The 24,796-nt window shown below is 48.4% G+C and overlaps 1 protein-coding gene and 1 non-coding gene across 2 annotated transcripts in view; one reads left to right on the top strand and one right to left on the bottom strand.

Annotated features, from left to right (window-relative positions):
• The window catches only part of EMILIN2 (elastin microfibril interfacer 2), a 50,804-nt gene that overhangs the window by 5,668 nt on the left and 20,340 nt on the right, over positions 1 to 24,796 (bottom strand). Inside the window, exons 3-4 of the mRNA XM_060121915.1 lie at positions 21,199 to 21,374; positions 12,996 to 14,906 (exon numbers count right to left, since the gene is read on the bottom strand). Of these exons, the coding sequence (XP_059977898.1) occupies positions 12,996 to 14,906; positions 21,199 to 21,374 (2,087 nt within the window). The remainder of the gene's footprint in view (positions 1 to 12,995; positions 14,907 to 21,198; positions 21,375 to 24,796) is intronic.
• Positions 18,709 to 18,815, top strand: LOC132504575 (U6 spliceosomal RNA). Its single transcript, XR_009534961.1, has one exon. It is a non-coding gene; the product is annotated as a U6 spliceosomal RNA (small nuclear RNA).

Here is a 24,796-nt window from a genome sequence, read left to right as displayed (position 1 = left end):
TCACCACAGCCTAAGATCACCAACTGAGGGAATTTCCACTGCAGAAAAGGCGTGATTCACATGTCCCTGCCCTCTTGGGGTGGCGCTATGACACAAGCGGGAAGCTGCCACCCTTTCCTCCGAAGAATACATTCCTGGAACTAACCTTCCAGGAAGCCCTTCCTGAAGGCCTGTAAGACATCTAAAAATAACCACGATTGGTCACAATGCCATCCTCAAAAGCCAAACCCCACCCACCTCCTCAATCTGTATTATGCCTGCAATGGCCCAGCTTCCAAGGCTACAAAATTATGACCAAGCAAAATCAGTAACTGCATTGTGCCCCACCGCCTAGTTTTGTTTTAAAACTCACAAAGGTAATTATGGCAGATCGAACCCATGCTCCCCCTCCACTCACAGGTTGCTAGCCCACCTCCAGCCCCAAAGGGAGACTATTTCTCAAATAGCCTTTCCCACCCAGTACTCCATGAGAGGATTAATCCCTAAGGAAAATGATTTGAATGAAGTGACCACTTTTTAATTTCCCCCATGGATGGTACAGAACTAATACCATTCTAGATGCACTGAAGATAAATTAATTCCCACCATACAGTGGAAAGGCATCAGGCCTTAATTCTCTTCAGGACTCTGGTGGGAAGAGTTGAGCTGGGCATAGAAACTGAGGCAGAGCAATTCCCGACACGGGGACACCACCAGCCACAGTGAAGGACAAGAGTGAGAAAGGAAACCAATGAACAAAAAGGAACTTTAAAGAGATAATGCAAGAAAATAAACATGTAATAAGGCGTGCTCCTCACTAGCAAGGATGAGCACAGGCTTCTCCAAGTGTGTAACTTTAGCTTCTGCACTAAATAAACCGCTTCATTGCGTGCTCTCCCACACGTACTGTGCTGCTAATAAACGCTGTGCCTGCTTTAAACAAAAACAAAGTAATAATCTCAGAAACAGAAGACACTGCATCCAAAGTATAAGAACAGATTGGTATTGAGAGAGGCCTAACCAGAGAATAAAGATGAGTCTTTGCTGATTAAAAATATACTTGCCAAAATAAGAAAATTCAATGAAATAGTTGGTAGATAAAATCAAGGTGCTCTTTCAGAAGGTAGACCAGGGAGAGAAAATAATGGACAATAGGAGAGAAACCATAGGAAAATTAGACTCTTTCCAACCCAGAAGTCTTTCCCAAAAAGAAAGATCAGAAAAACGGGTGTAGGGATGATGAGGTAGTAAGGAGAAACTCAAATACACAATTTCTCAGAACTAAGAAAGATCCCAGCACAATTATTAAATGAAAGACCCAAACCAAAGCATATTCAGAACACTGAGGATAAAGAGAAGACCACACAAACTGTCAGGGGAAAACTAAAAAGTGACCTCAAATCAGAAGGTCATCACCAGGCTTCTCAACAACAGTACTGGAAACCAGAAGACAAAAGAACACCTTCAAATTTTGAGGGAATATCATTGCTAACCTTGAATTCTATACCCAGCTAAAATATCTGCCAGTTGTGAAACTAGAATAAAGACATTTCCAGGCATGCACTATTTAAAGACAAACAGACAAGCAAAACTGTTGAGCACCCTTTCTTAGAAAGCTATTGGAAAATGTACTCCACTGAAACGAGAGTAAACCATGAAAGAAAGAAATGCAGAGTAAAGGAAAGGGTCTAAGACAGGAGAGAGGTTCAAGAAATTTCTAGGATGGTAGTGAAGTTAGTTTCAGATTGAAAGCCTTAGAGCAAGTCCAGAGAATAAGCAGTCCAGACTGGGTCAGGAAGAGAGAACTCCCGGAGAGGTCACTGATTTAAAAAATGGAACTGACAAATGATCTGATAATTTTTATGGTATTGAGAGGGTGTCAGAGAGTGAGAAGAATCCAAAACAGATATGTAAAATCTAGCAAATAATAATGCAGCACCACTACTAATTCAGAGGAAAGCAAAACGAAAAGCAACGTGATCATATTTGGCCATTACTGAGCTGTTTAGCTCCTCATAGCATAAATACTGACTTGATTTTTGTGGCATAACTCCACTGGGAGCTGGGAGGAGGGGAAGCAGGGGGAGACACGAGAGAGCCTAATAGGCTAATGTCTACAGCTGATAAGTAATATATATAATGTCAAATAATACCCATATAGAGATATCTAAAGCTAATAAATTGATGGTAAACATCAGGGGGAGAAAACAGCTGAAAGTGGCACGTGGCCACCTCTAGGGTGAGAAGGGTAACAGGGAAAAGGGGGCAGGAAAGCTGGTTTTCATTATGACCTTCTCAGAACTATTTCATTTTTATAAGACATAATTATGGAAGACACCCAGGGCCTGTTTCTAAACTCTTTTCCCTCCAGTCCAAGCTCAGGTCCTTCCCTGTCTGTCTCCCCTCCCTCCTCACGCTGTTTCCAGGCTCACAAGCTGGCCTCCCTCCCAGGGGCACAGGCTCCTGCCCTAGCCCCACCTCCCTTCTCTGCTGGAGATGCTCCTCCAGCATCACTCCTCTCTCCTCCATCTCTTTCCTTCCACCCCACCAGCTCCTTCCCTTTAGCCCATGTTTATGTGTCTCCACCCAAAATTTAAAAACAAGTACTTTTCCTCAGTCCTACAACCCTCAATGAATTACAGTTGGCAAAGCACCTAAAAATAGCCAAGTACAAGCCCGTCAACTGGGTCCTTATTTTGGTACCTATCCCCCCCAAACCCTTTAAACCAGCCCTCTTTCTCTGAAGCCCCCCTATCTGTCGCTTGCCCCATCACCTAGTCCAGGTGCTCTCACTTATCACACACACCCCGATCTGGGCTAAGTCCAGCTGATTCTAATTTTGAATCGTCCTTTGGGTCCTTCCTCCACATCTTTCTCAGAATACTCTTAGAACGCGTCCTAGTCATCTTCCCTGCTCAGAAATCTCCGGTTGTCCTCCACTGCTCATAAAATCCAACAGAATCTCCTCTGTCATCCGTGTCCCCACCCCCTGCCCCATCGCCTCCTGCCACCTTCAGTACGCCCACGGGGGCCCGGCTCTCAGCTGAGCATCCCTGCCTTTGTGCTTTGCTGTTTGCACTCCCTAAAATGCCTCTTCAGGTGCCCTCACCGAAACACACCTCTCCCTGCAGTCCCGGTTCAGATACCCGCTCCTCGTGAAGCTGGCATGAATCTGCCCAGTAGGGCTTGAACATCCTGCCTCCGAACCATGAACCACTTTGGCCTCTCAGGGGTCTTTGCAGGTTTTTTTCATCTCTCCTTTCTTGCTAGATGATGAGCGCTTGAGGACACATTTTAATGATCTTTTATCCCCAGGGCCTGGCACGTGACATTGAGACATCTAAGTATTTGGTGAATGAAGGAAGGCTGGAAGTACAGCAGGTACCATGGGCTGCACCCTCACTCCTGCCAACCATTAAATTAGGCGCCCTAATTTTGCCAACGATAATCGTTCTGGGGTCCTATAAGGGCAATGCCAGTACCTAGAGTCAGTGATGGTTCTCTTTTACGTTCATCACTCCCTCAACACCCAGGCTTGTCATAGCAAGTGGAAGGCAGGGGGAAACAAATGAACAACCTGCTTGGGCCAACTATCCTCCGCCAATCTCCGTGGGGAGTCCGTCCAGCGCGCTGCGCAGGACAGGCAGCTCCAGAACACCACTCGCATCACAGCAAAGACGGTCATGAGAAAGCGGCCCTGGATCCAGGCTGCTCCCCAGCCCTGGCCCCCAGCACGGGCTCAGCCCAGTGCGTCACGTGGTGTTTCTAAAGCACACATTCATTACATGGTTGTAACAAAGGTTGGACAGCATGTTGCTCACTCTGGAAAGATGACTCTCGTCTTTCCAAAGCGAACATGTGTTTCTAATCCAGAGAGCGACCATTTGTACTGAGTTCCTCGTAAGAGCCAAGTGTTGCTGCCCATGTTTCACGTGCGAGGAATGATCAGCCATACGTGTGCTTGCTCTCGTTCCAGAACTTGCCCCAAGGCGTTGGTCCTGATGCCACAGTGTGGCCTTGTGCCACTGTGTGCGGGATGGCCAGGGCCACAGCCTTACCAAGGATGGACCTGACCCCATGTAGGAAAGGCCACTCCCTCTCCATTAAAGTTCTTATTAAAAGCCAATTTCAACCTTGCTAAGACAAAGACCTGCCTAAGGAAACCCGCAACAGTCCACGAGATGCCATGCCCTCCTCCGCTCTCAGGAGCCTGGGTGGCCCGGCTCCCCGCAGCCGCCACACAACCCTGCGGAGTGGCAGCTAAGTCGCCCAAGTTCCGGCCCCGTGGCTCTGCCTGGCCACTTGGTGGTATCTTGTCACAGAGCAGGGATGTGGGGACAGACACGGGCCTTGGACGTTAGTCTTGGTGGTGGTGTGGCTGAGGGAGAGCCACAGAAACCTCCTGAGTGATCAGCTCAGCCATCAATCGGGCTAAACCGGCAAAGACTCCTGACAAGCAGGCGGACTCGGTGCCAGTCAGATGAAGTGATGGGTGCAGGGGCGCGTCCCTGACTGTAAAACACTGCAAACGTCAAGGGCAATTCCCAGTTGGGGGGAAGCTGAGCTGCCTGGCCTCCCAGGGGTGTGTCTGCTGACCAAACCCTGCAACTCCGGGGGACTATTTTAAAGAGGTCAATCAAGCCTTATGACTTCATATTTTCTTTCTTTCTTTCTTTCTTTCTTGGCCACGCCGCACAGCTTGCAGGACCTTAGGTCCTTGACCAGGGACTGAACCTGCGCCCTCAGCAGTCACAGCGTGGAGTCCTAACGACTGGACTTCCACAGAATTCCCAAGACTTATGACTTAAAAAAAACGATCCACATGCTGACATACAGCAGGCTAAGTGGACGGAGGGCCACACTGCCCGGCAAAGCTCAGCTCTTGGGAAGCGCCTGAGAAACGCGAGGCTCAGCGGGAGGTTCTGCGGGACTCTGGTGCTCTCACTGACGGGCACAGGGCGGGCCCGAGGCAGGGGCTTCCGAGGAGACGCTTGCTGGTCTCCCTGCAGAAAGGCTGAGGGAAGACGGGCCGTAGAGGCATGTGAAGGACTCTCAGGACTGGGGAGACAACCCACAGAAACCCTGCACTGCTCCCCTGACAACAGAGGCAGGGAAACCATGCGTTCGCAGGAACGGTCCTACTCTGAGCAAATGGCAGTCGAAATGCTGCTTTGGGCTTTGGTTGGAATGAAGAGGAAAAGCATTCAAGCTCGTCCAAGGGGCGCCGTGGTTTCATCACAGAAGGGCCCGGACCGACTCTTCCTCTAGAGGACAGAGCCCACTGGCCCAGCCGAGAAAGGAGTCCGGACGTGATCACACAGAAGCTGGTGGAATCAGCCTCAACAGGGGAAACAGGCCGGCATTTCTGAAAAGTACAACCTAGAGAACACTGACACAGAGAGACGGCTCCGGCCGCTCCTGTTGACATCGGGGGCAGCTCATGTGGGACGGAGACTCATTCGATGTCACTGAATCCCAGAGAGGCCGACCCAAGCATCAGCGCCACTGGGGGATTTTTTTTGGTAGAAATTCACAAGGTGATTCTAAGTTGTATATGGAAATGCAGAGAGAGGATCTACCTGATTTTCAGCCTCACTATAAAGCGGTAGTAGTCAAGGCCTAAGGAGACACGTCAACAGCGAAGAGCAGAGTCCCCCAGTGGATGTGCACGTCACGGTGGAGCTTGCGTGGGTGGCGCTGGGTCAAGTCCGGGATTTTATCCTCTCTCCTCACCGCCCTCCCGCCCCCGCTTCTCTTCTTTCTGGGCACGGCAGCCCCAGTGCCGCCTCTGAGGGGGCCTGCCTTCCACTTCTGGGACCAGAGCTAGGGGGTTCTTTGTTTTAATTACAAATTTAATTACAAATTCCTGGATCTGACCTCATCCCTGCTGAGCAGGAATCTCCCGAGTGAGCCCGGAGTCCTTATTTTTGTAAAGCTCACAGAGGATTTTGCACGCAGCTGTGGGAGAGCCCTCCCGGAACATGGCAGTTCTAAAGTCAACGTTAAGATGGAGAAAGGCAGCTGCAACTTTCACCAACTAAAGAGCTTTACAACAACCAGATGCTCACAGGGCAAAAGGGCAGGTATCGTCTGGAGTTGGTGTGGTCTGAGTGTGGGCAGTTTGTTTAGCCTTATATGTATTTATAAAACTCTGACTTACTCCATCATAATATCTTGGACCTACACTGGCCCCAAACTCAGCCAATTTCAAGTTGAGGGCCAAAACCCTCATAACACTGGCATCAGGCCACACTTCCCCTGGCCATGCTTTACGGTTAAATGCTTATTTGAAAAATCTGTGCTTTTTCATTCTTACAGCACAGCTTAGGCTAAGCAACTGGATAAAGATGGGATTCTTAAATCTGTAATACCCCTGAATGAAACGTTATTAATATAATTCAAAACTAAAAATAGAACTACCATATGATCCAGCCATCCCACTCCTGGGCATCTATCTGGAGAAAACCATCATCTGAAAGGATACACGCACCCCAATGTTCACTGCAGCACTATTTACAACAGCCAAGACATGGAAGCAACCTAAGTGTTCATCGACAGAGGAATGGATAAAGATGATGTGGTTCATATATACAACCGAATACTATTCAGTCATAAAAAAGAATGAAATAATGCCATTTGCAATAACGTGGATGGACCTAGAGATTATCATACTAAGTGAAGTAAGTCAGACAAAGACAAATGTCATATGCTATCACTCATATGTGGAATCAAATTTTGTAAAAATGAAACAAATGAACTTGTTTACAACACAGAATCATACTTACAGATATCGAAAACCAACTTATGGTTACCAAAGGGAAAGTGTCAGGGGGAGAGGGATAAATCAGGAGCTTGGGATGAACACACACACTACTATATACGCTAGATGACCAACAGGGACCTACTGTGCAGCACAGGGAACTCTACTCAGTATTCTGGGATCACCTATATGAGAAAAGAATCTACAAAAAAGAATGAATATATGAATATGTATAACCGAATCACTTTGCTGCACACCTGAAACTAACACAACATTGTAGATCAACTATACTCCAACAAAATTAAAATTTAAAAGAAGAGAGAAAAAAAGTATTTATGAGAAATTGCCCTAAGACATTTGCAGAAGAGGTGGCAGAGCAGAAAGAGGAAGCAGTGCCGCTGTCACTGGAGTTGCTGCAACAGTGCTGCGACGTCCGGCAGGCATGGTCCTTCTTGGAACCGTGACGCAGGGGAGGAGAGCTTCCCTGACGCGCAGACTATTCCCCTGCCCCATCTCGGCTCGGGTGGGAGCCCCAGGTTTCTCAGCAACGGGAACTCCCCTTATGTCCCAACTGGGAGGGGAACAGCAGAAACGTCACAGTCTGGTCCCGGGGCCCCGGCAGAAAGCAGACTCTGGCTTTCAGCCACGCTGGGGGCAGACCCTGGAGCTGCCAGCGACAGAGCGACCCCTACCCGACAATTTCAGTCAACGTGGGGACAAGCTGCAGCTAAAGGAAAGGGACAGGGTGCTGGGGAGATGGTGTGAAGAACCAACACTGAAAACGGGAGCCAGTGGGACGGGGCACAGAAGCCCAAAGCCTAGGGCCGCATCCACAGAAGAACAAAGGACTTCCCATCTCCTTGCCCTTCAGAAGCTAATTTATTTGAACATGAATCCTGAATGCTAGGAAGGGGAGATTTCTAGGCTTTTTACACTTTCTCCCTGACTCCCAGTTTAGAAAAGAAGAAAAGGAAAGGGAAAGAGGAAAGAGACAAAACCCTCTGGCTTTCTAGAAACATTTGACAGAGCAGCCAGGAGCCCCACACCCAGGGCCCTCATCCCATGTCTGCGGTGTGGACAAGCCTGCTCTCACTCCTCTGAGGCTGCAGGCCCGGGGGCTAGTAGGAGGAGAAAGAGAGAAGTTCACCCAGGAGCAGAATGAACATCCACCATAGGGGACAGAGGGTCGACATCACAGCTGGTATTTACTGAGGGATTCCCAGGTGCCAGGCACTATTTAATACTCCACTAGTTAGGAATATTAATCCTCATACTAACTTTTTGAAGTATTATCATGATTCTCTCCAATTAACAGGTGTAGAAAGTGAGGCATTAAGTAGATAAATAACTTGCCCAAAGTCACAAAGAATGTGTAGAGTAGCTGGGATTGCAAACCTGGGAAATAATAATCACTTCCTGGCTCTAAATTCTCCAAGAGTTTCTCATGATACTTAAAATCCGTTATCACAGCCTATAAAATCCCACCTCATCTGACTCCTACTCCCTGACCTCACTGCCTAAGACTTTCCCCCTTGCTCATAGACCTGATCAAACTGGCATTCTGAATCCACAATCAGGACAAACACATTCCTGCCTCAGGGCCTTTGAACATGCTTTTTCCCTCTGCCGGGAACACAGATCTCTGCAGGCCTCGCTCCCTCGTCTTATTCATGTCTCTGCTCAAATGTCATCTCCACTGAGCAACCCTCCCCGACCTCTGATCTAAAATACAAAGTCCCCCGTCCTCTATCACCTTCTCTCTTGGGTCCTTCCCCACACACTGATCGCCAGCTGAAATCAGATCTTCATTTGCTGAGCTGTGCATTACGTGTCTTACGCTCTAGAGTGTAAGGTCCTTCAGGGCTGAAACGCCAGCCCTAGGACATGACTCAGTAAGCATCTGTTGAGTGAATGACTATATAAATGAAGGGGTGGGGCATATGGGGCCCAGGAGAGGGGTGTCACACCCACGTCACAGAGCGTTAAGGTGAGACAGTCATGAAAATACAGTGGTTCTTCACCTTTTAGAAGTTAGGCAGTGCTGGGCTTCCCTGGTGGTGCAGTGGTTAAGAATCCGCCTGCCAATGCAGGGGACATGGGTTCGAGCCCTGATGCGGGAAGATCCCGCATGCCACGGAGCAACTAAGCCCGTGTGCCACAACTACTGAGCCTGCACTCTAGAGCCCGTGAGCCACAACTACTGAGCCCACATGCCGCAACTACTGGCAACTACTGAAGCCTGCGCGCCTAGAGCCCGTGCTCTGCAAATGAGAAGCCACCACAATGAGAAGCCCATGCGCCGCAATGAAGAGCAGCCCCTGCTCGCCACAACTAGAGAAAGCTGCACACAGCAACGAAGAACCAAAGCAGCCAAAAAATAAATTAATTAACCAAAAAAAAAAAAAAGAAGTTAGGCAGTGCTCTGAGTCCTAGATGACAGGCATGGACCTTTCGTCCAAAAAAGTAACCAAACATTTTTGCTTGGTTTATAATCTCAAGAATCAGAGGGATAAATTGGGAGACTGGGATTGACATATACACACTACTATATATAAAATAAAATAGATAAGTAATAAGAACCTACTGTGTAGCACAGGGAATTCTATTCAATACTCTGTAATGACCTATATGGAAAAGAATCTAAAAAAGAGTGGATATGTGGATATGTATAACTGATTCACTTTGCTGTACAGCAGAAACTAACACAACATTGTAAATCAACTCTACTCCAATAAGAATTAATTTTAAAAAAATCTCAAGAATCTCTTTTAAACCCCAGGGAGGAACATCTGCACCAACAACGCAGGAGGTGGCAGGTAACAAGCAGACTCGGATCTATCTGAGCGTCCGCTGAAGCCCCTTCTGCTCCCCCGGCTGCCTCGTGGGTAGTTCTGCCCCCTCCGGGTGCTTCTAAAGAAAAGAAGGGGGTCTGTGAACAGGGCGGTAGAAACAGCAGAGTGTGAGTCCCTGGCCCAGCAATGTGGCTTCTGGTGGCTATCTCAGCTCTGGACCTTGGCTCGCAGTGGGAGAGATGATGACTGTCGTTAATATTCCCTCTGTCCCGACGCCCACCAGCCGCATCACCTTGCCTTGACCAGCAGAATGTGGCAGAAGGGACGCCATGCCAGCTCCGGGCCTCGCCTGGAAGAGGCTTCCGCTTTCACCGTGTGATAAGTCTGACTACCCGAGACCACCTGCTGTGAGGAGGCCCAAGTCAGCCACACGAAGAGACAGGATGGCTGTGTGGAGGGACCCCTGAGGCACCGGACACGTGACCCGTCTGCCTGGCCCTCCCAGCCCAGCCGGGCCCACCAGCCCCCTGACTGCAGCTGAGCGAGTGACTCACGCTGACACCAAATGGAGCAGAAGAACTGCCAAGCCAGTTTCCTGACCCGCAGAGTAATGGAAAATGATACAGCTCTGTTGCTTTAAGCCACCAGGATCTGGAGTAGGCTGTCACACAGCAGTAAATAACGGGCCCATTTACACAACTCCTCAGCAGGGATGTCCTCCCCTCCTGCTTTGCTGAACCCTACCCACCCCTCAGTATGAGCTCCAGTAACGCCAATGCCTCCTTCCAGAAGCTTCTCTCATCACTCCACCTCACCGTTCACTCCACCAGCCCCTGAACGCTCAACCTCCTCATCCTTGGAGGCTCCCTCCTCCGAGAAGCCCTCCCTGACTTCCACAGTGGCCATGTGCCTGTGCCCGTGACCATCTCTGTCTGCCTGTTTCCCCTCAGAATGTCACTGTCACACACACTGTCACACATCCACATACTGCACAGACATAGCTCATTACTCCCACAAAGTATGGGTTCAGTAAGATCCAATGAACTAAAAGGATAAACCCTGACACCACTCACTGGGCCCTAACACACCACCTCATTCATCCTCTCTGCAGACCAGTGCATGCCATTAGCCCTGTGACTGAAAACGCCTGGAGGGTGAGGGTCGTCCTACTCACCTCTGCACCCCTCACAGAGCCCTGTGCATAGTAGGTGCTCAATAAATGTACTGTTGACTCTTTTTTTTTTTTTTTTTTTGGGCTGCGTTGGGTCTTCGTTGCTGCGCCCGGGCTTTCTCTAGTTGTGGTGAGCAGGGGCTACTCCTCGTTGCAGTGCACGGGCTTCTCATTGCGGTGGCTTCTCTTGTTGTGGAGCACGGGCTCTAGGTGCGCGGGCTTCAGTAATTGTGGCTCTCAGGCTCTAGAGCACAGGCTCAGTAGTTGTGGCGCAGCATTTGGGATCTTCCCGGACTGGGGCTTGAACCCGTGTCCCCTGCACTGGCAGGCGGATTCTTAACCACTGCACCACCAGGGAAGCCCCTGTACTGTTGACTCTTAACTGGTCCATGTGACCTGAACTCCAGATTCACCCACAGACCTCTCATGCTCCGGTTCTCCTAGACCTGGATGCACTGCAAGGATGGACAGACTCTGCCTGTTTGTCTCTTTCCAATCAATGAAATTCTCGGAAATCCATGCTTTCTACACTCAGAACAATGAGTTCATTCCGAAAGGATCATCTTTTGGAAGCCACATTCTCTTTAAAGGCACTCACCCCCGACCCCTCCTTTCACAGCCAAGCGTGAAGGAGTAAACACAGCTTCCCACGCTGCCTGGGAGCTGCAAATCAACTGGAAATATCTGGTTCAATCTGTTGTTAAAAAGCACAGTCCAGACAGAACTGTCACCATGAGGGACAATCATTCTATGAATACACACATAGTCCTGTGACCTTTACCCAACATTCCAGAGATAGGGGAGCTGTGTGGGCCTGGGGGGAGGGGAGGGGGAGGGCTATAAATATAGGGACTGCCTGGGTAATTCCTTATCTACAAACTCCTTATCTCTGGGAAGGTTCAAAGCACTTCCCACCCACCACCTGTGACCCTCCCGCCTCCTGTGGGCCAGGCCAGGGCTCCTCTGCTTCTCCCACTCCAGCCTCCCCTTCTCAGGCTGTAAGTCTCAGATAGGACCTGATCCTAAAATTCTACAAGCTCACACCAGGCCAGGAACTTGCATCAACAGGTAAGGGCCTTTGTCACCTGGAGCTGAGCAAGGTGGAAAGGTGAGAAAGGCCAACAAAGAAGACAGGACTGGTCAGGAAGTGGGGTCCTCTCGGGCACATGGCTGGCCCTCCCCAAGTCCTCATGGACCCAGTAGTAAGTGTGCGTTCATCTCTGGGAGACATAGGGGAGATGTGTGCAGGCCTGGAGGACAGCGCCTGGGGTCCTCACCCCACCTCCACCACTTCCCAGCTGTGCGACCTTGGAACACATCCCTGAGGGGACTAGGCCAGTGCTGATTCAAATAAAAAGCGCTCAATAAATGTGAGCTCCCCGCTCATCCCTCCCGCGTGCATTAGAAAAGGCTGGCTCAGTACTGAGGCTACTGAATCCAGGTACAAGGGAGGCTCTGTCCTTCAGGGATGACGTGCTGAACCCCCAAATAACAGAAATTAACTTGACTATATCACTCACTACTATTAAGGGACCATTCATCCACTCAATTCATTAATTCATTCAACAAACATTTGTCGAGTGTGTCACGTGCAGCCGGCATTGCCCTAAGCGCAACTTACGAGCGTCCTTGTTCTGGACACTATGGGGCTTTAAACAGTTACTGCCCCTAAAGTGCTTTTGTCCACGGTCCTGTCTCTGTCTTTGGAAAGGAATACAATGCATTCTACCTGCCATCACGTAGGCCCTAGATTTTAGGGAACGAGAGGATGCTCAAAGCGGATGCTCTGTCATGATAATGACAGAGATAATGACACCAGCAAACAAAAGTGATGCTCACACGGAGGTGAATGGACACACACACAGGAGACTCCCTGAGTAGAAAACAAGACAACATATCCGCTGCCCCAAGCTGTTACGCCACAGATCTGACCCCGACTCTAAGCTCACAGACATGACAGTATAGATCAACCTTCTACCACCTACCTGCGGGGAAGGACCAGTTCTCCTTTTGTATTTTCAATTTGCTGTCGGCTGATCATTTGCAAAATGCACAGATCGTGTGCTTGAACGCTACGGTGATGTCAAATTATGTTAAAAGTTTCTAAATACTTTCTCTCGCTGTTGGTATTTGCCTTAATGTTACCCAGCACCCAACGATTCACAAACTGGCCCCCACCTATGAAGCACACTTCGGTTAGCAGTGATGTAGTTAATTCCACAAACCATCCAAAACCTAGCATAATACGTGTTGCAAACAATTACAAGAAATGGAATTGTAAAGGTCCACTTACTTGCCGATGGTTGAAATCTGATCAGGTCTTGCAAGTCCGTAGAAATCTGGAAAACATGGCTATAGAACTGCTGGACTGAATTCTTCAGGCCAGAGATGTCTCTGGAATGTGCCCGGAGCGTCCCGTTCATCTGCCTGACACAACTCCAGAGGCTGCTGACATGCTTGTTGAGCCCTTCCTTGATTTTCTGAAGACTTCCTGAGATGGAGTCCAGTTTGCTGCAGGTTTTCTCCATATGAGACACCCTGTCCTCCACCACAGAGACCCCCCTCTGGACCCCGTGTGTCTTCTCCTTACAAGCGTCCAGCTCGGCGAGGACCTGGCCCTGCAGCCGCCGCCACCTCTCCTCCAGCTGGTCGCAGCAAGGCACCGAGGCGGCCGGGGGAGACGGGAGGGGTTCAGCCCCCTTAGGAGACCCACGCCCTGCAGCCTTTTTACCTTCTCTACCACTGCTCAGCTCATTATGAAGATGACTCACGTGGTCTTCTGTGTGGTTTAGTTGAGAATAAAGAAAACTAAAATTCTGTTGAAGTCTCTGGATGCTACGCTCGGTTTCCTGAAACTTCCTATGCATTGTGTCATTTAGAGATTTCAAAAGGCTCAAAGCGTCACCTGCTGAAGGGTCGTCTCCATTTCGCAAAGTATCTTCTCTCCCACGAGGCTCTCCCTGGAAGTTCTGTAGGCACCTATCCTCCACCACTTGCACTTTGTCCTTCAGGTGGTTTAACTCCACCATGACCTGTTTGTTCCCAGCCCCCGACCCATCAGGCGGGGCTGACGCTGGGGGAGCAAGTTCTGCCTCCGAGCCGTTGGCCATCGCCAGGAGAGCGCTCCCCAGCCGCTCCTCCAGAGACTGTATTTTCTGATCAAGAAGGTGCTTCAAGTCATCTACCTCCCCACTGATGGTCCCCCGGAGGGTTTCTTCAATGTAAAAGCAGTGTTCCTCTGCATTCTTCTCTGTCACGTTGATCCTTGCATCCAGTTCATTCCATCTGGCGTCAAAGTCCACATCTGGCTCTGGAACTACGAGGCGGTCAAACTCATTGTCTAGTCGTCCGTTCAGCATTCTAGTCGCTTCAGCAACTCTTTCAATTTTCTGGTCTAACGTCTTGACCTGTTGCCCAAAGTCACCATTCTTGGCACCGTCACAGCAGTTTGCCCTGGTTGGAGGGTCTTGGATCCGGGCTCGAAGGTCACTGATTTCTTTTCTCAGGTTGGTTTCCTTCTCTCCTATAAGCTCCATCACTCCCAGGTAGCTGCTCCCATAGTCATCACAGTGCTGCTGGAGACCAATTAGCTTATACTCACACGAGTTCTTCAGATCAGCCAGCTTCCTGTCCATTCCCTCCATGAGCTCCTCTCTCAGGGCATCAATCTGACTATCGACATACGCTTGGTAGAGCTCATTGGTCGTCATGGTGACCGTAGGGCCCTGGGCCGCCTCCTGGAGCTGTCTGAGCTGCCCTTCATAGCCCTTCACCTTCCCATCCAGCTCGTCCAGCTTGCTACTCTTGGTCTTCAGGGCATCCTTGACTTCAGCCAATTCAGACTTGATGTCCTTCATGCCAGATTCCTTACTGTTGAGGACACCAGGAAGCTGGACCGTTTCTGGTTCTCCACCCACGGCACTGTCGGGCACTGGCTGGGGGTGCAGGTTACTGAGCCACGATGCCAGCATTTTGCTGGCATCATCCTGAATGGAGTGTTTGAGGTTTTCATTCACTCCAGCAATGGAAGACTGGAGATCAAGCACCGTCCTTGTGAGTCGGAGAACCTTCTCCTCAAGCACCTGGATTTTCTTTTCCTGAAGTTCTAGGGGCCCCTGTTTTGGATCTACGGTCCGACTTAGTTCTGCTGCAGGAGTTGGTGACAAAGTCTTCCCAGGCTCTGAGACTCGGCTTGGTTCACTGTCTGTTACAAAGAAAGAGTTGGACATGACTTAACATTTTCTACCTTTACCCAGTTTCCGCAAAGACAATAAACAGGGTGTTCATGGGATTCACTTACAGCTCCCTTCTCACTGCAGGTAATTATTGTGCTAGAGTGAAAAGACTATGGGCTTTAAGTAAAAGAGACCTCCAGGGGCATTCTGGCCCTGCTGTTTACAGTCTGCCCGGGAGCAGGTTAACTCACTTCTGTGAACTATAATCCCCTCATCTACGAAGCAGAGGCACTATCTTCCCTCTTGGGTTGTTAAGAGGATATTTACATGGCACATCATAGATACTCAATGGCCTCTTTCACCCTGAAGGGAAAATTCTTTATTTGCGTTATCATATGAACATACATCATTCCCACATTAGTAACTGCACCCACACCCCGGTGGTTGACTGCATGCTGTAAAACCACAAGAACCCACTTGAGATCCACCCATTAGCAGTTGGGTGGTATGATATCACACGAGCAACAAGTTATCCTCCAAGCAACCCCTAAACGTTTGCTTACTTTTAATAGCATCCCTGTGCTAAAAGACTCTCATAGACATTGTTCGGTGCTGTCATGCAGCTGGGGAAACTAACAGCAAACGAGAGATAAAGCAACAGAGTCTACTGGCGTCTGCCAACAACAGAGCTACGTGGCCCTAAGCAGTGAGAGTCACTAAGTCAAAGAATACAAACATTGAATTTGTTTGTGGCCAAGCCCCACGTGGCTTGCTGGATCCTAGTTCCGGGACCAGGGATCCAACCCGTGCCCCGTGCAGTGGAAGCACAGAGTCCTAACCACTGGACCGCCAAGGAATTCCCCAAACATTCCATTTTTGATAATCCTACTTTAAGAAATGTACCCTGCAAGGAAACAGTCCAAAAGAAAAAAATTATTATAAAATAATTGTGATGAGTCATAAAATGAAAATAAACTAACGTACAGAGAGAGAAATTAAACAAAAAGCAGGTTATCAGAATCTGAGGCACTGGACTTCCCTGGTGGTGCAGTGCTTAAGAATCTGCCTGCCAATGCAGGGAACACAGGTTCGAGCCCTGGTCCGGGAAGGTCCCACATGCTGTGGAGCAACTAAGCCCGTGCACCACAACTACTGAGCCTGTGCTCCGGAGCCTGCGAGCCACAACTGCTGAGCCCGTGTGCCACAACTACTGAAGCTCAAGTGCCTAGAGCCCGTGCTCTGCAACAAGAGAAGCCACTGCAATGAGAAGCCCACGCACCGCAACAAAGAGTAGCCCCCGCTCACCACAACTAGAGAAAGCCCGCACGCAGCAACGAAGACCCAACGCAGCCAAAAATAAATAAATAAATTTATTTTTTTTTTAAATCTGAGGCACTAGGAGAATAAGCAGCAAACCACGCCCCTGAACACAGAATACAAGGAATACTAGAATACCATCGACAAGCCTACAGACGATACTGAGACCTATCGTGTAAAGTGGAAAAAGTCACACACGACATAGGTTACAGTGAAATAAAATGCATTAATGTAAACTGACAAACACTGGAAGTAAATTTAGAATGTTGTCGATATTTGAGCTTCATGTTCATTGTTTTTTCCTCCTCTAAACTTTTGCAGATGCTCATATCAACAGTTATTATTCATTAAAATCAACATAGTGTTAAAACCAAGGCTGGAATTCAGATGTCTAAATTCCCAAGGAGAAAACTAGAAAGAACACCTTGTTTTCCATACTGAAAAATGTATTCTATCTCAGGACACCAGAAATAAAATTCATTGAATCACGTACACATGAAATGTTGTTCTGAGCAAAGGAAATTTTTTTCTAAGGGCTGGAGAAGCAGGGGAGAATCAGGATGTAAGCAGAGGTTTTCTTCATACACTGCTGGTGACTATAAGAATTGTTACCACTTTTTGGAAGGATAATTTGGCAAGTATCAAAATACTCAGAATCCTTTTGACTCTGCAATTACACTTCTAGAAATTTATTCTAGTAAATAATAAGGATGAATCCAAAAATTTAACAGGAAAAAATACTATCTATAATAATGAAAAATTGCAAACAGTCTAAAGGACCAACGGTACAGGATAATGTCCAAACAATCACACTCCATGAAGCCATGAGGTGATATTGTAGTATATTTAATGACATGAATGTTTTTTCATGAAGTTAAAAAATAAGTTCCAGAAACAGTATGTTCATTACAGTGATAGTGGGTTGAGGATAGGCGCTTCCTTTCATTCTCTTCCGAAATCTCACTAAAATGGCATAAAACAAAACAAGCAAAACAAACCCCAACCAAGTCACATATAAAAAATTGGGAATCAGAATGGTTTTGGACATTTTCACAGTGCATTGGAAACTAGAAGAAAAAAAAAATTTTAATTGAAGTACAGTTGATTTACAATGCTATGTTAGTTTCAGGTGTACAGCAAAGTGATTCAGATATATATATATGTATATATATTCTTTTTCAGGTTCTTTTCCCACACAGGTTATTATAAAATATTGAGTATAGTTCCATGTGCTATACAGTAGGTCCTTGTTATCTATTTTGTATGTAGTAGTGTGTATATATTAATCCCCAATTCCCAATTTATCCCTCCCCCGCAGTTTTCCTCTTTGGTAACCATAAGTTTGTTTTCTATGTCTGTGAGTCTCTTTCTGTTTTTCAAATAAGTTCATTTGTATCATTTTTTTAGATTCCACATATAAGTGGTATCATATGACATTTGTCTCTGACTTACTTCATTTAGTATGATAATCTATAGATCCATCCATGTTGCTGCCAATGGCATTATCTCATTCTTTCTATGGCTGAGTAATATTCCGTTGTATGTATACACACCACATCTTCTTTATCCATTCACCTGTCAATGGACACTTAGGTTGCTTCCATGTCCTGGCTATTGTAAATAGTGCTGCAATGCACACTGGGGTGCATGCATCTTTTCAAATTATAGTTTTATCTGGATATATGCCCAAAAGTGTGATCACTGGATCATACGGTAGCTCTATTTTTAGCTTTTTAAGGAACCTCCATATTGTTCTTCATAGTGGCCGCACCAATTTACATTCCCACCAACAGTGTAGGAGCGTTCCTTTTTGGAAACTAGAAGAAAATTGAGTGATGCTTTCAAAATTCTAAAGGAAAATTATTTCCAACCTAGAATTCTGAAGCTGGAGTAAATATATTTTCAGAATATCAAAAAGTTTACCTCCCATGCAATCCTCTCATGAAACTACTAGAAGATGTGCTCTACCAAAACAAGGGAATAAACTGAGAAAAAGCAAGCAGGGGGTACAGGAAGCAGGGAACGGATGGGAGAGAAGTCAGTGAAGGTCACAGGGCGGCAGCTGTGAACAAGGACAAGCAGATGACCAGTCCAGGTGGGGCAGAGGTGAGAAGGCTCTAGGAGAGATTTCTTCAAGGAGATGAAACCAATGTGTCTGAACAAAACGAGGGGACATGTAGATAACCAGCGGAGAGTCTGGGTTGAAATAGGGATAAAAATATAGAAAACCAAGCAAAGGAAAACATGCTTATTAACTCTAGAGAAATCCAGAAACAGTGTAGGAAAGGCAGCATGTTCATAGTACACTACAGAGCTCCACTGTAAACATTATATAACTACTACAATGTAACCAATAAATACTGAACAGATAAAAACACAGTATAACTGAATGGAAAGGATGGCAGTATAGGAGCCCCATGTTAGATGAAAGGGACTTAAATCCTCACCTTCCATAATGAGAAGTCAAGGGGTGTGGAGGTAAATTCCAAAAGACCACCTAAAGAGTTTAAAGTAGTGCTCACTTCAGCAGCACATTTACTAAAATTGGAATGATACAAAGAAGATTAGCATGGTCCCTGCACAAGGATGACAGGTAAATTCGTGAAGCATTACATATTTTTAAGCAACCTAAGTGTCCATCGATAGATGAATGGATAAAGAAGATGTGGTATATACACACAACGGGATACTGCTCAGCCATAAGAAAGAATGAAACAATGCCATTTGCAACAATATGGGTGGATCTGAAGGGTTTTATGCTTAGAGAAATAAAAGTCAGACAGAGAAAGACAAATACTCTGTGTTATCATTTATATGTGGAATCTAAAAAATAAAACAAATAGATGTATATAACAAAACAGAAACAAACTCACAGATACAGAGAACAAACTGGTAGTTACCAGTGGGGAGAAGGAAGCGGGGAGGGGCAAGACAGAGGTAGAGGATTAAGAGGTACAAACTATGTAAAAAATAAATAAGAAACATGGACAACACAGGGAAATATAGCCATTATTTTGCAATAACTTTAAATGAAGTATAATCTATAAAAATACTGAATCACTGTGTTGTACACCTGTAATTAATATAGTATTGTAAATCTATACTTCAATTATTTTAATTTTTAAAGAGTTTAAAGTAATTACCCCTGAGAAGGGAAAGTGGGAGAGAAAGGGAATTTGCTAATACCCCTGAGAAGGGAAAGTGGGAGAGAAAGCGCTTTTCCTAATAGTCCTTATAAAGCTACTGAACTCATTAAACTACATGTATGTTTAAACTTTTATAAAATAAAAAGTAAAACTAAACAAAACAGAAATAAACTGTCCACTATGATCCAACACGCCCCCTCACTACTTGTCTAGTGTCTGCCTTTCATGAGGTCAGGGACTGTGTCTGCCTTGATTTTCTCTTTTCCTAAGAACCTAGTATAGAGCCTGCAGATATAGAATAAATATTTGTGGGATGAATGAATGAGTTTTTCTTTAACAAAATGTATGCGCAGAAATAGAAAAGAGAATAGTGTTCTATAGTAAAATGTTAACAGTAGTTGTCATTTGGTGGTGAGATTATGTGTACTTAAATATTTTTCCTATAAACATTCTGTAATAGATATGCATTATTTTTATAATAAAAATTATTTTAAAGTCTGTTTTACGGACAATATTGGGAAACACCACTAGTTTCAAAACCGAAAACACAGGACTTCCCTGGTGGCACAGTGGTCAAGAATCCACCTGCCAATGCAGGCGACACAGGCTCAAGCCCTGGTCCGGGAAGATCCCACATGCCGCGGAGCAACTAAGCCCGTGCACCACAGCTACTGAGCCTGCGCTCTAGAGCCCGTGAGCCACAACTACTGAGCCTGCAGGCCACAAGTACTGAAGCCCATGCGCATACAGCCCATGCTCCGCAACAAGAGAAGCCACCACAGTGAGAAGCCCGCGCCCCGCGACGAAGAGTAGCCCCTGCTCGCCACAACTAGAGAAAGCCCACGCACAGCAACGAAGACCCAATGCAGACAAAAAAAAACCCAAAACAAACTGAAAACACCTCATGGGAAAATATAATCATTTAAAGATGACTTAAACATTTAACTCATAAGAAAATCTAGGTTTTTCTCACTGAACTTTAAAAAAGAAGAAGATAAAGTGATGTAGAATAAAATGTCAAAATATTTTTATCCATAAAAGTCAGTTTCTTAATGTTACACTTAAAAGCCAAGGTGAAAATTATCATTGCTTGCTAAGCTATTCATTGGGTTTGTGCTACTTCACTTAAAAAAAAAATCAAAAGCAAATTTAAGAACAGCCTCATTGGACACTTCTAACTTGGGGCTTAGCTTTGCAAATATCTCACCCCAAACAGAATAAGAATGATTCTATTTACCTTTTTTTCTTTTGGAAAAAGAAACAATTTTAGTTTCTTCAAATTCAGGTTTATGGGAGCTTGTACATGAAAAGTAAAGTAAAAACAACCCAAGCATCATTACCTCGTTACATTTGACTCTCTTTTGTCTGTGCCTCAGGCCACACAAGGCTGAGACCAGCAGCATCTCCCACTCTAAGGCCTTGGCTTTCACAACCAGTTGGCCCTAACAAAGCAATTTACTTTTTTGTTTGTTTTGCGGTTCGCGGGCCTCTCACTGCTGTGGCCTCTCCCGTTGCGGAGCACAGGCTCCGGACGCGCAGGCTCAGCGGCCATGGCTCACGGGCCCAGCCGCTCCGCGGCATGTGGGATCCTCCCGGACCAGGGCACGAACCCGCGTCCCCTGCATCGGCAGGCGGACCCCCAACCACTGCGCCACCAGGGAAGCCCGCAATTTACTTTTTAAAAGTCTGTCTTCTGATCGCTACTGCTTCTGCAAATAAATTTGTGTGCCATGTGTCTACTGCAGGCATATATGCGTGTTTGGGGCAGAACTTGGAAAGCTCCACACCGTAACTCATAAATCCTGTCGTGTGAAGGAGCAGGGGCCCCCTGCAAAGCAGAGCGCAAGTCAGAAGGTACCTGTGGCTTTCTTCACGCTGTTTCTCGGCCGAGCGGGCGTGGGGCGGGGCGTCTTCACGGGGTCTCTGGGACCTTCTTGGCAGTCGCCTCCCCTGAAGCCAGGGCAGCACCTCCATTCCAGCTGTGTCACCGTCTTGTACCTGGTGACGTATCTGGGTCTGACATTCACACGATAACTGCCGAAGAAAAAAGGTGGCATCTCTCTTTACTGGCTGCTGTTGCAAACACCCCCGGCCCCCCTGGCTGAACCCGAATGAAGATGCTCCAGGTCACTGCTCTCTCCAGGCTGACCCAGCGGGGATCACTGGTCTCCTCTAGTCCAGCCCTGCCCCCGTCCTTCCTCCAGCTCCTGCATCCACCTGCCCCCAGGTCCCCTCCCACTAAAGGCTGGAGAAACAGACAACTCAGAAAAACTTGGCCCATGAATCTCATTGGATGTGGACATTGTTCACAAACTGGGCTTTTATTTCACCAACAAACTTACACAATTCGCTGCTTTGTGGAGGTTTTTCCAAGGTAAGTCAGGGCCATTTGGTTTGTGTTTTAGAGAAACACCCCGGGTGCCCTCACCTCCCATGGCCCCCTGTGTATTCATCTCGGCACCCTCTTTCCCAACACCAACAAAGGGAGCAGCAAGCCCCCCTGGAGACGCATCTCACGCTATTTGTGTTCAGATCTTTTTAAAAAGATGCCCCGGTCCACACGGCTAATGACAGAAATAAGGAAGCAGAATTGGAACCATTCAAAAATCCCGTTTATGGTGCACTCGTGTATCACATAGAGACCCTGGCAACAAGCTGGAAAGTCCTTTAGACCCAGGGCTGGACCTCAGCCCAGAACAGACAGCGCTCAGAGGGACCAACCAGGTCCCTCAGAGGGACCAACCAGGAGGGCCCCCCAGGGCCCTCCCTGCTCACAGCACAGAGGCAAGCCGGCTCCTGGGTCACCCCGGCTTCTCTTTCTGACCGGGAACGACAGCTCTCTTGAACCTCGTCACTTTCTCTTCATTTCCAACACCCCAGCACGAGCAGCTAGCCCCCTTTTGGGACCGATTCCCAGAAAGAAACGGGCTTTGCTTCACGTCCTCAGGGTTGCTGTGTGCTGCTCAGGGGGGCATCCGGGGGCCTGGTGCCAACCTAGTGACTCCATCAGGCCCCGGCCTTGTGGCAGGTAGAGTTCAAAGCTACATTCCTGAGAAAATTACAAATGGCTAAATGTAATGGACTTCTGGCATCCTCCCTGAGGGTCCAAACCATGACACCCCAAACCTCACATGCCAGGAACCACCTCTCGTGCCAGGACAGGCAAGGCGACCCTTTGGAATTCCAGGAGGGCCCGCCGACAGCACTGCCCCCGCGGGAGTGTCCCAGCACTTCACTGACCCGTCTCACCTGGTCTTGTAGGGCAGTGGTTCTCAACCTTGGCCGTGTGTTAGAATTACCAGGGACCTGTGAAAAACCACCCATGCTGGGGTCCCACCCTCAGAGGTTCTGCTTTAATCGGTCTGCAGTGCGGCCTGGGTGTGCGGATTTTGAGACGCTTGGGTGGGAGGCGTTTTAAGGAAAACTGATGAGAAAGCCCAATAAGTAAAACAGAAAAGAAGGGCTGCTCAGGGGGTCAGGGGCAAAGCAGGTGCAAGACCGGCCTTCCCGGTTCTTCATTCTCTCATTCCCGCCACGTCCCCCATCAAGGCCCCACTACATACATCATTCCTTTTTCACAAGTGAGAAAACAGAGGCTCGTAGAGGTTAAGTGACTTCTCCCAGTTCCAATGGTCAGGAAGGGCCAGGACTGGACTTTGAAGCCGTGTGCTCGCCTGGACCCCGCAGGGCCCCCCCCCTCCCCGGCGCACAGAAGCAGCCAATCTCGCGGGCAACTGCCTTCAATCTGAAGCAACCGCGCCCACCCAGACATGTTCCAAAAGGGCCCACAAGCTGGGTAAGAAGGCAGCCTGAGCACTTAATTCGGTCCAGGTCCACACTAGCCCTCAGCCCCCTAGCACCCCACCTACCAAAAGCATCCTCTGTGTGGTCCCAGAAACTACAGGAAAAGAAAGAAAAATTCCGCTTCACTGTTTTGCAGGCTCAAGCGCAGCATAATGCTGGAAAAATGTGTCATCTCCGAAGAACTTGGTTCCTCTGAGCATTGAGGACTGAATGTGAAAATGTGTCTGCTCTGGGGTTTTCTCCGTGCGCCGGGAGATGACGGCCCTCATGAAACCCTTCTGGCCGTGGCTGAGCCGGGCCGAGGGGCCCAAACCCCGCAGCTTTGATGCCGAGGGACGACCCCCCACCCCACCCGGGGGACTTAGCCCCTCACCGCCCAGCCGAGCGCAAGAAAGTTCTTGCTTTTCCAACACACTTCATTCTTTTCGCTGAAGGCAGTGATGATTTCAGCGCTAGCGCATAACTTAGGAAAGCTCCCTGGAGCACCCTCCTTCCTCTCCGCCCCACGCCCACCCCCACCCCCCACCCCTATTGCTCTAGGTTTCCGGTTTCAGTGGACTTCAGGTTGACTGCATCTCCAACCAAGTTTCCAGCCCCGCGTGTGAAAGCAGTGACAGCTGGAAGCCACTGGGGGCCACCTGAGCTCACGGCCACATCTCTGTGCCCGAGAACATGATCCCTGAGGCACCGGCAGGTCCCCAGGACTCATTTCAGGGGGGCGTGATGGGGGGAGGCGGGTCTGTCCAGCCCCACAGCCCTACTGGGATATCCTGGCAGAAACCGGGCTGCTGCTTCCACTGGGGCAGCCAAGGGGCCCCCCAGAGGATGGGGGAGCACCGGGCAGGACTCCCAGGCCTGCCCCCATGCCCTGGATCCGCGGGACAGTATCCTGGCCAGGGGGCCTTAAAAAAAATGCCTAGGCCTTTACCCTCAAAATTCTAATTTCATTGATCTGAGGTGGGGGGACCCAGGTGTCTGTACCTTTCAAAAACTCCCCACGTAATCGCCAAGCGCAGCCAGAGTTGAGAAGCGCCCCAGACCCAGGCACCCAGGGGCCCAACAACCAGGCAGCAGCCCAAGCGTCACCCCAGGGCCCCTGGGAAGTGGGTGTTTGGAAGATGCTCCGTGGACATTTACTAAATCAGCAAACTGCACCCAGCTGGGGGCGGCCAAGGAAGGGCCTGCAGCCAAAGGGACAGAGTCAATGCCCGGCGGGGCTGGAGCCCGGGGGCTGACTGGGCTCCAGCCTTGGTCCCCGTCCCAGCCTCGGGTCAGGTCTGTAACAGCATCCCTTCCAGGGGGAGCCCCGATCAGCTGCCTCAGGCACCCCTGGAGGTGGGCAGTGAGCTGCCCCACAGCCCTGTCCACTCTCCCCAACTCTCCCCTCCCCTCCTCTCCTCTCAAGCCCTTTTGGGGGGTGAGACAAGGGGTCACCATTCTTACAAGTTCAGTCACGATGTCAAGGCACCAGATGGGCCCAGGAGATGCTAATGAGAAGGAAGTTGGAAGAAAAGGACTGCAAGAGTTGAATCAGAGCTCAGGGACCACATGACGAAGTGTCCCTGTTAAAACAGAATGGGACAGTGTACATCCATTTGACGTCACCCCCACCAAGACTCCTTCCCACTGGTGGGAGGTGAGACCTCGCCTCA

This window comes from Lagenorhynchus albirostris, chromosome 14 (genome assembly GCF_949774975.1).
Source record: "Lagenorhynchus albirostris chromosome 14, mLagAlb1.1, whole genome shotgun sequence".
In the NCBI taxonomy this organism is placed as follows: domain Eukaryota; kingdom Metazoa; phylum Chordata; class Mammalia; order Artiodactyla; family Delphinidae; genus Lagenorhynchus; species Lagenorhynchus albirostris.
This window is presented reverse-complemented; position numbering and strand designations above follow the sequence as displayed.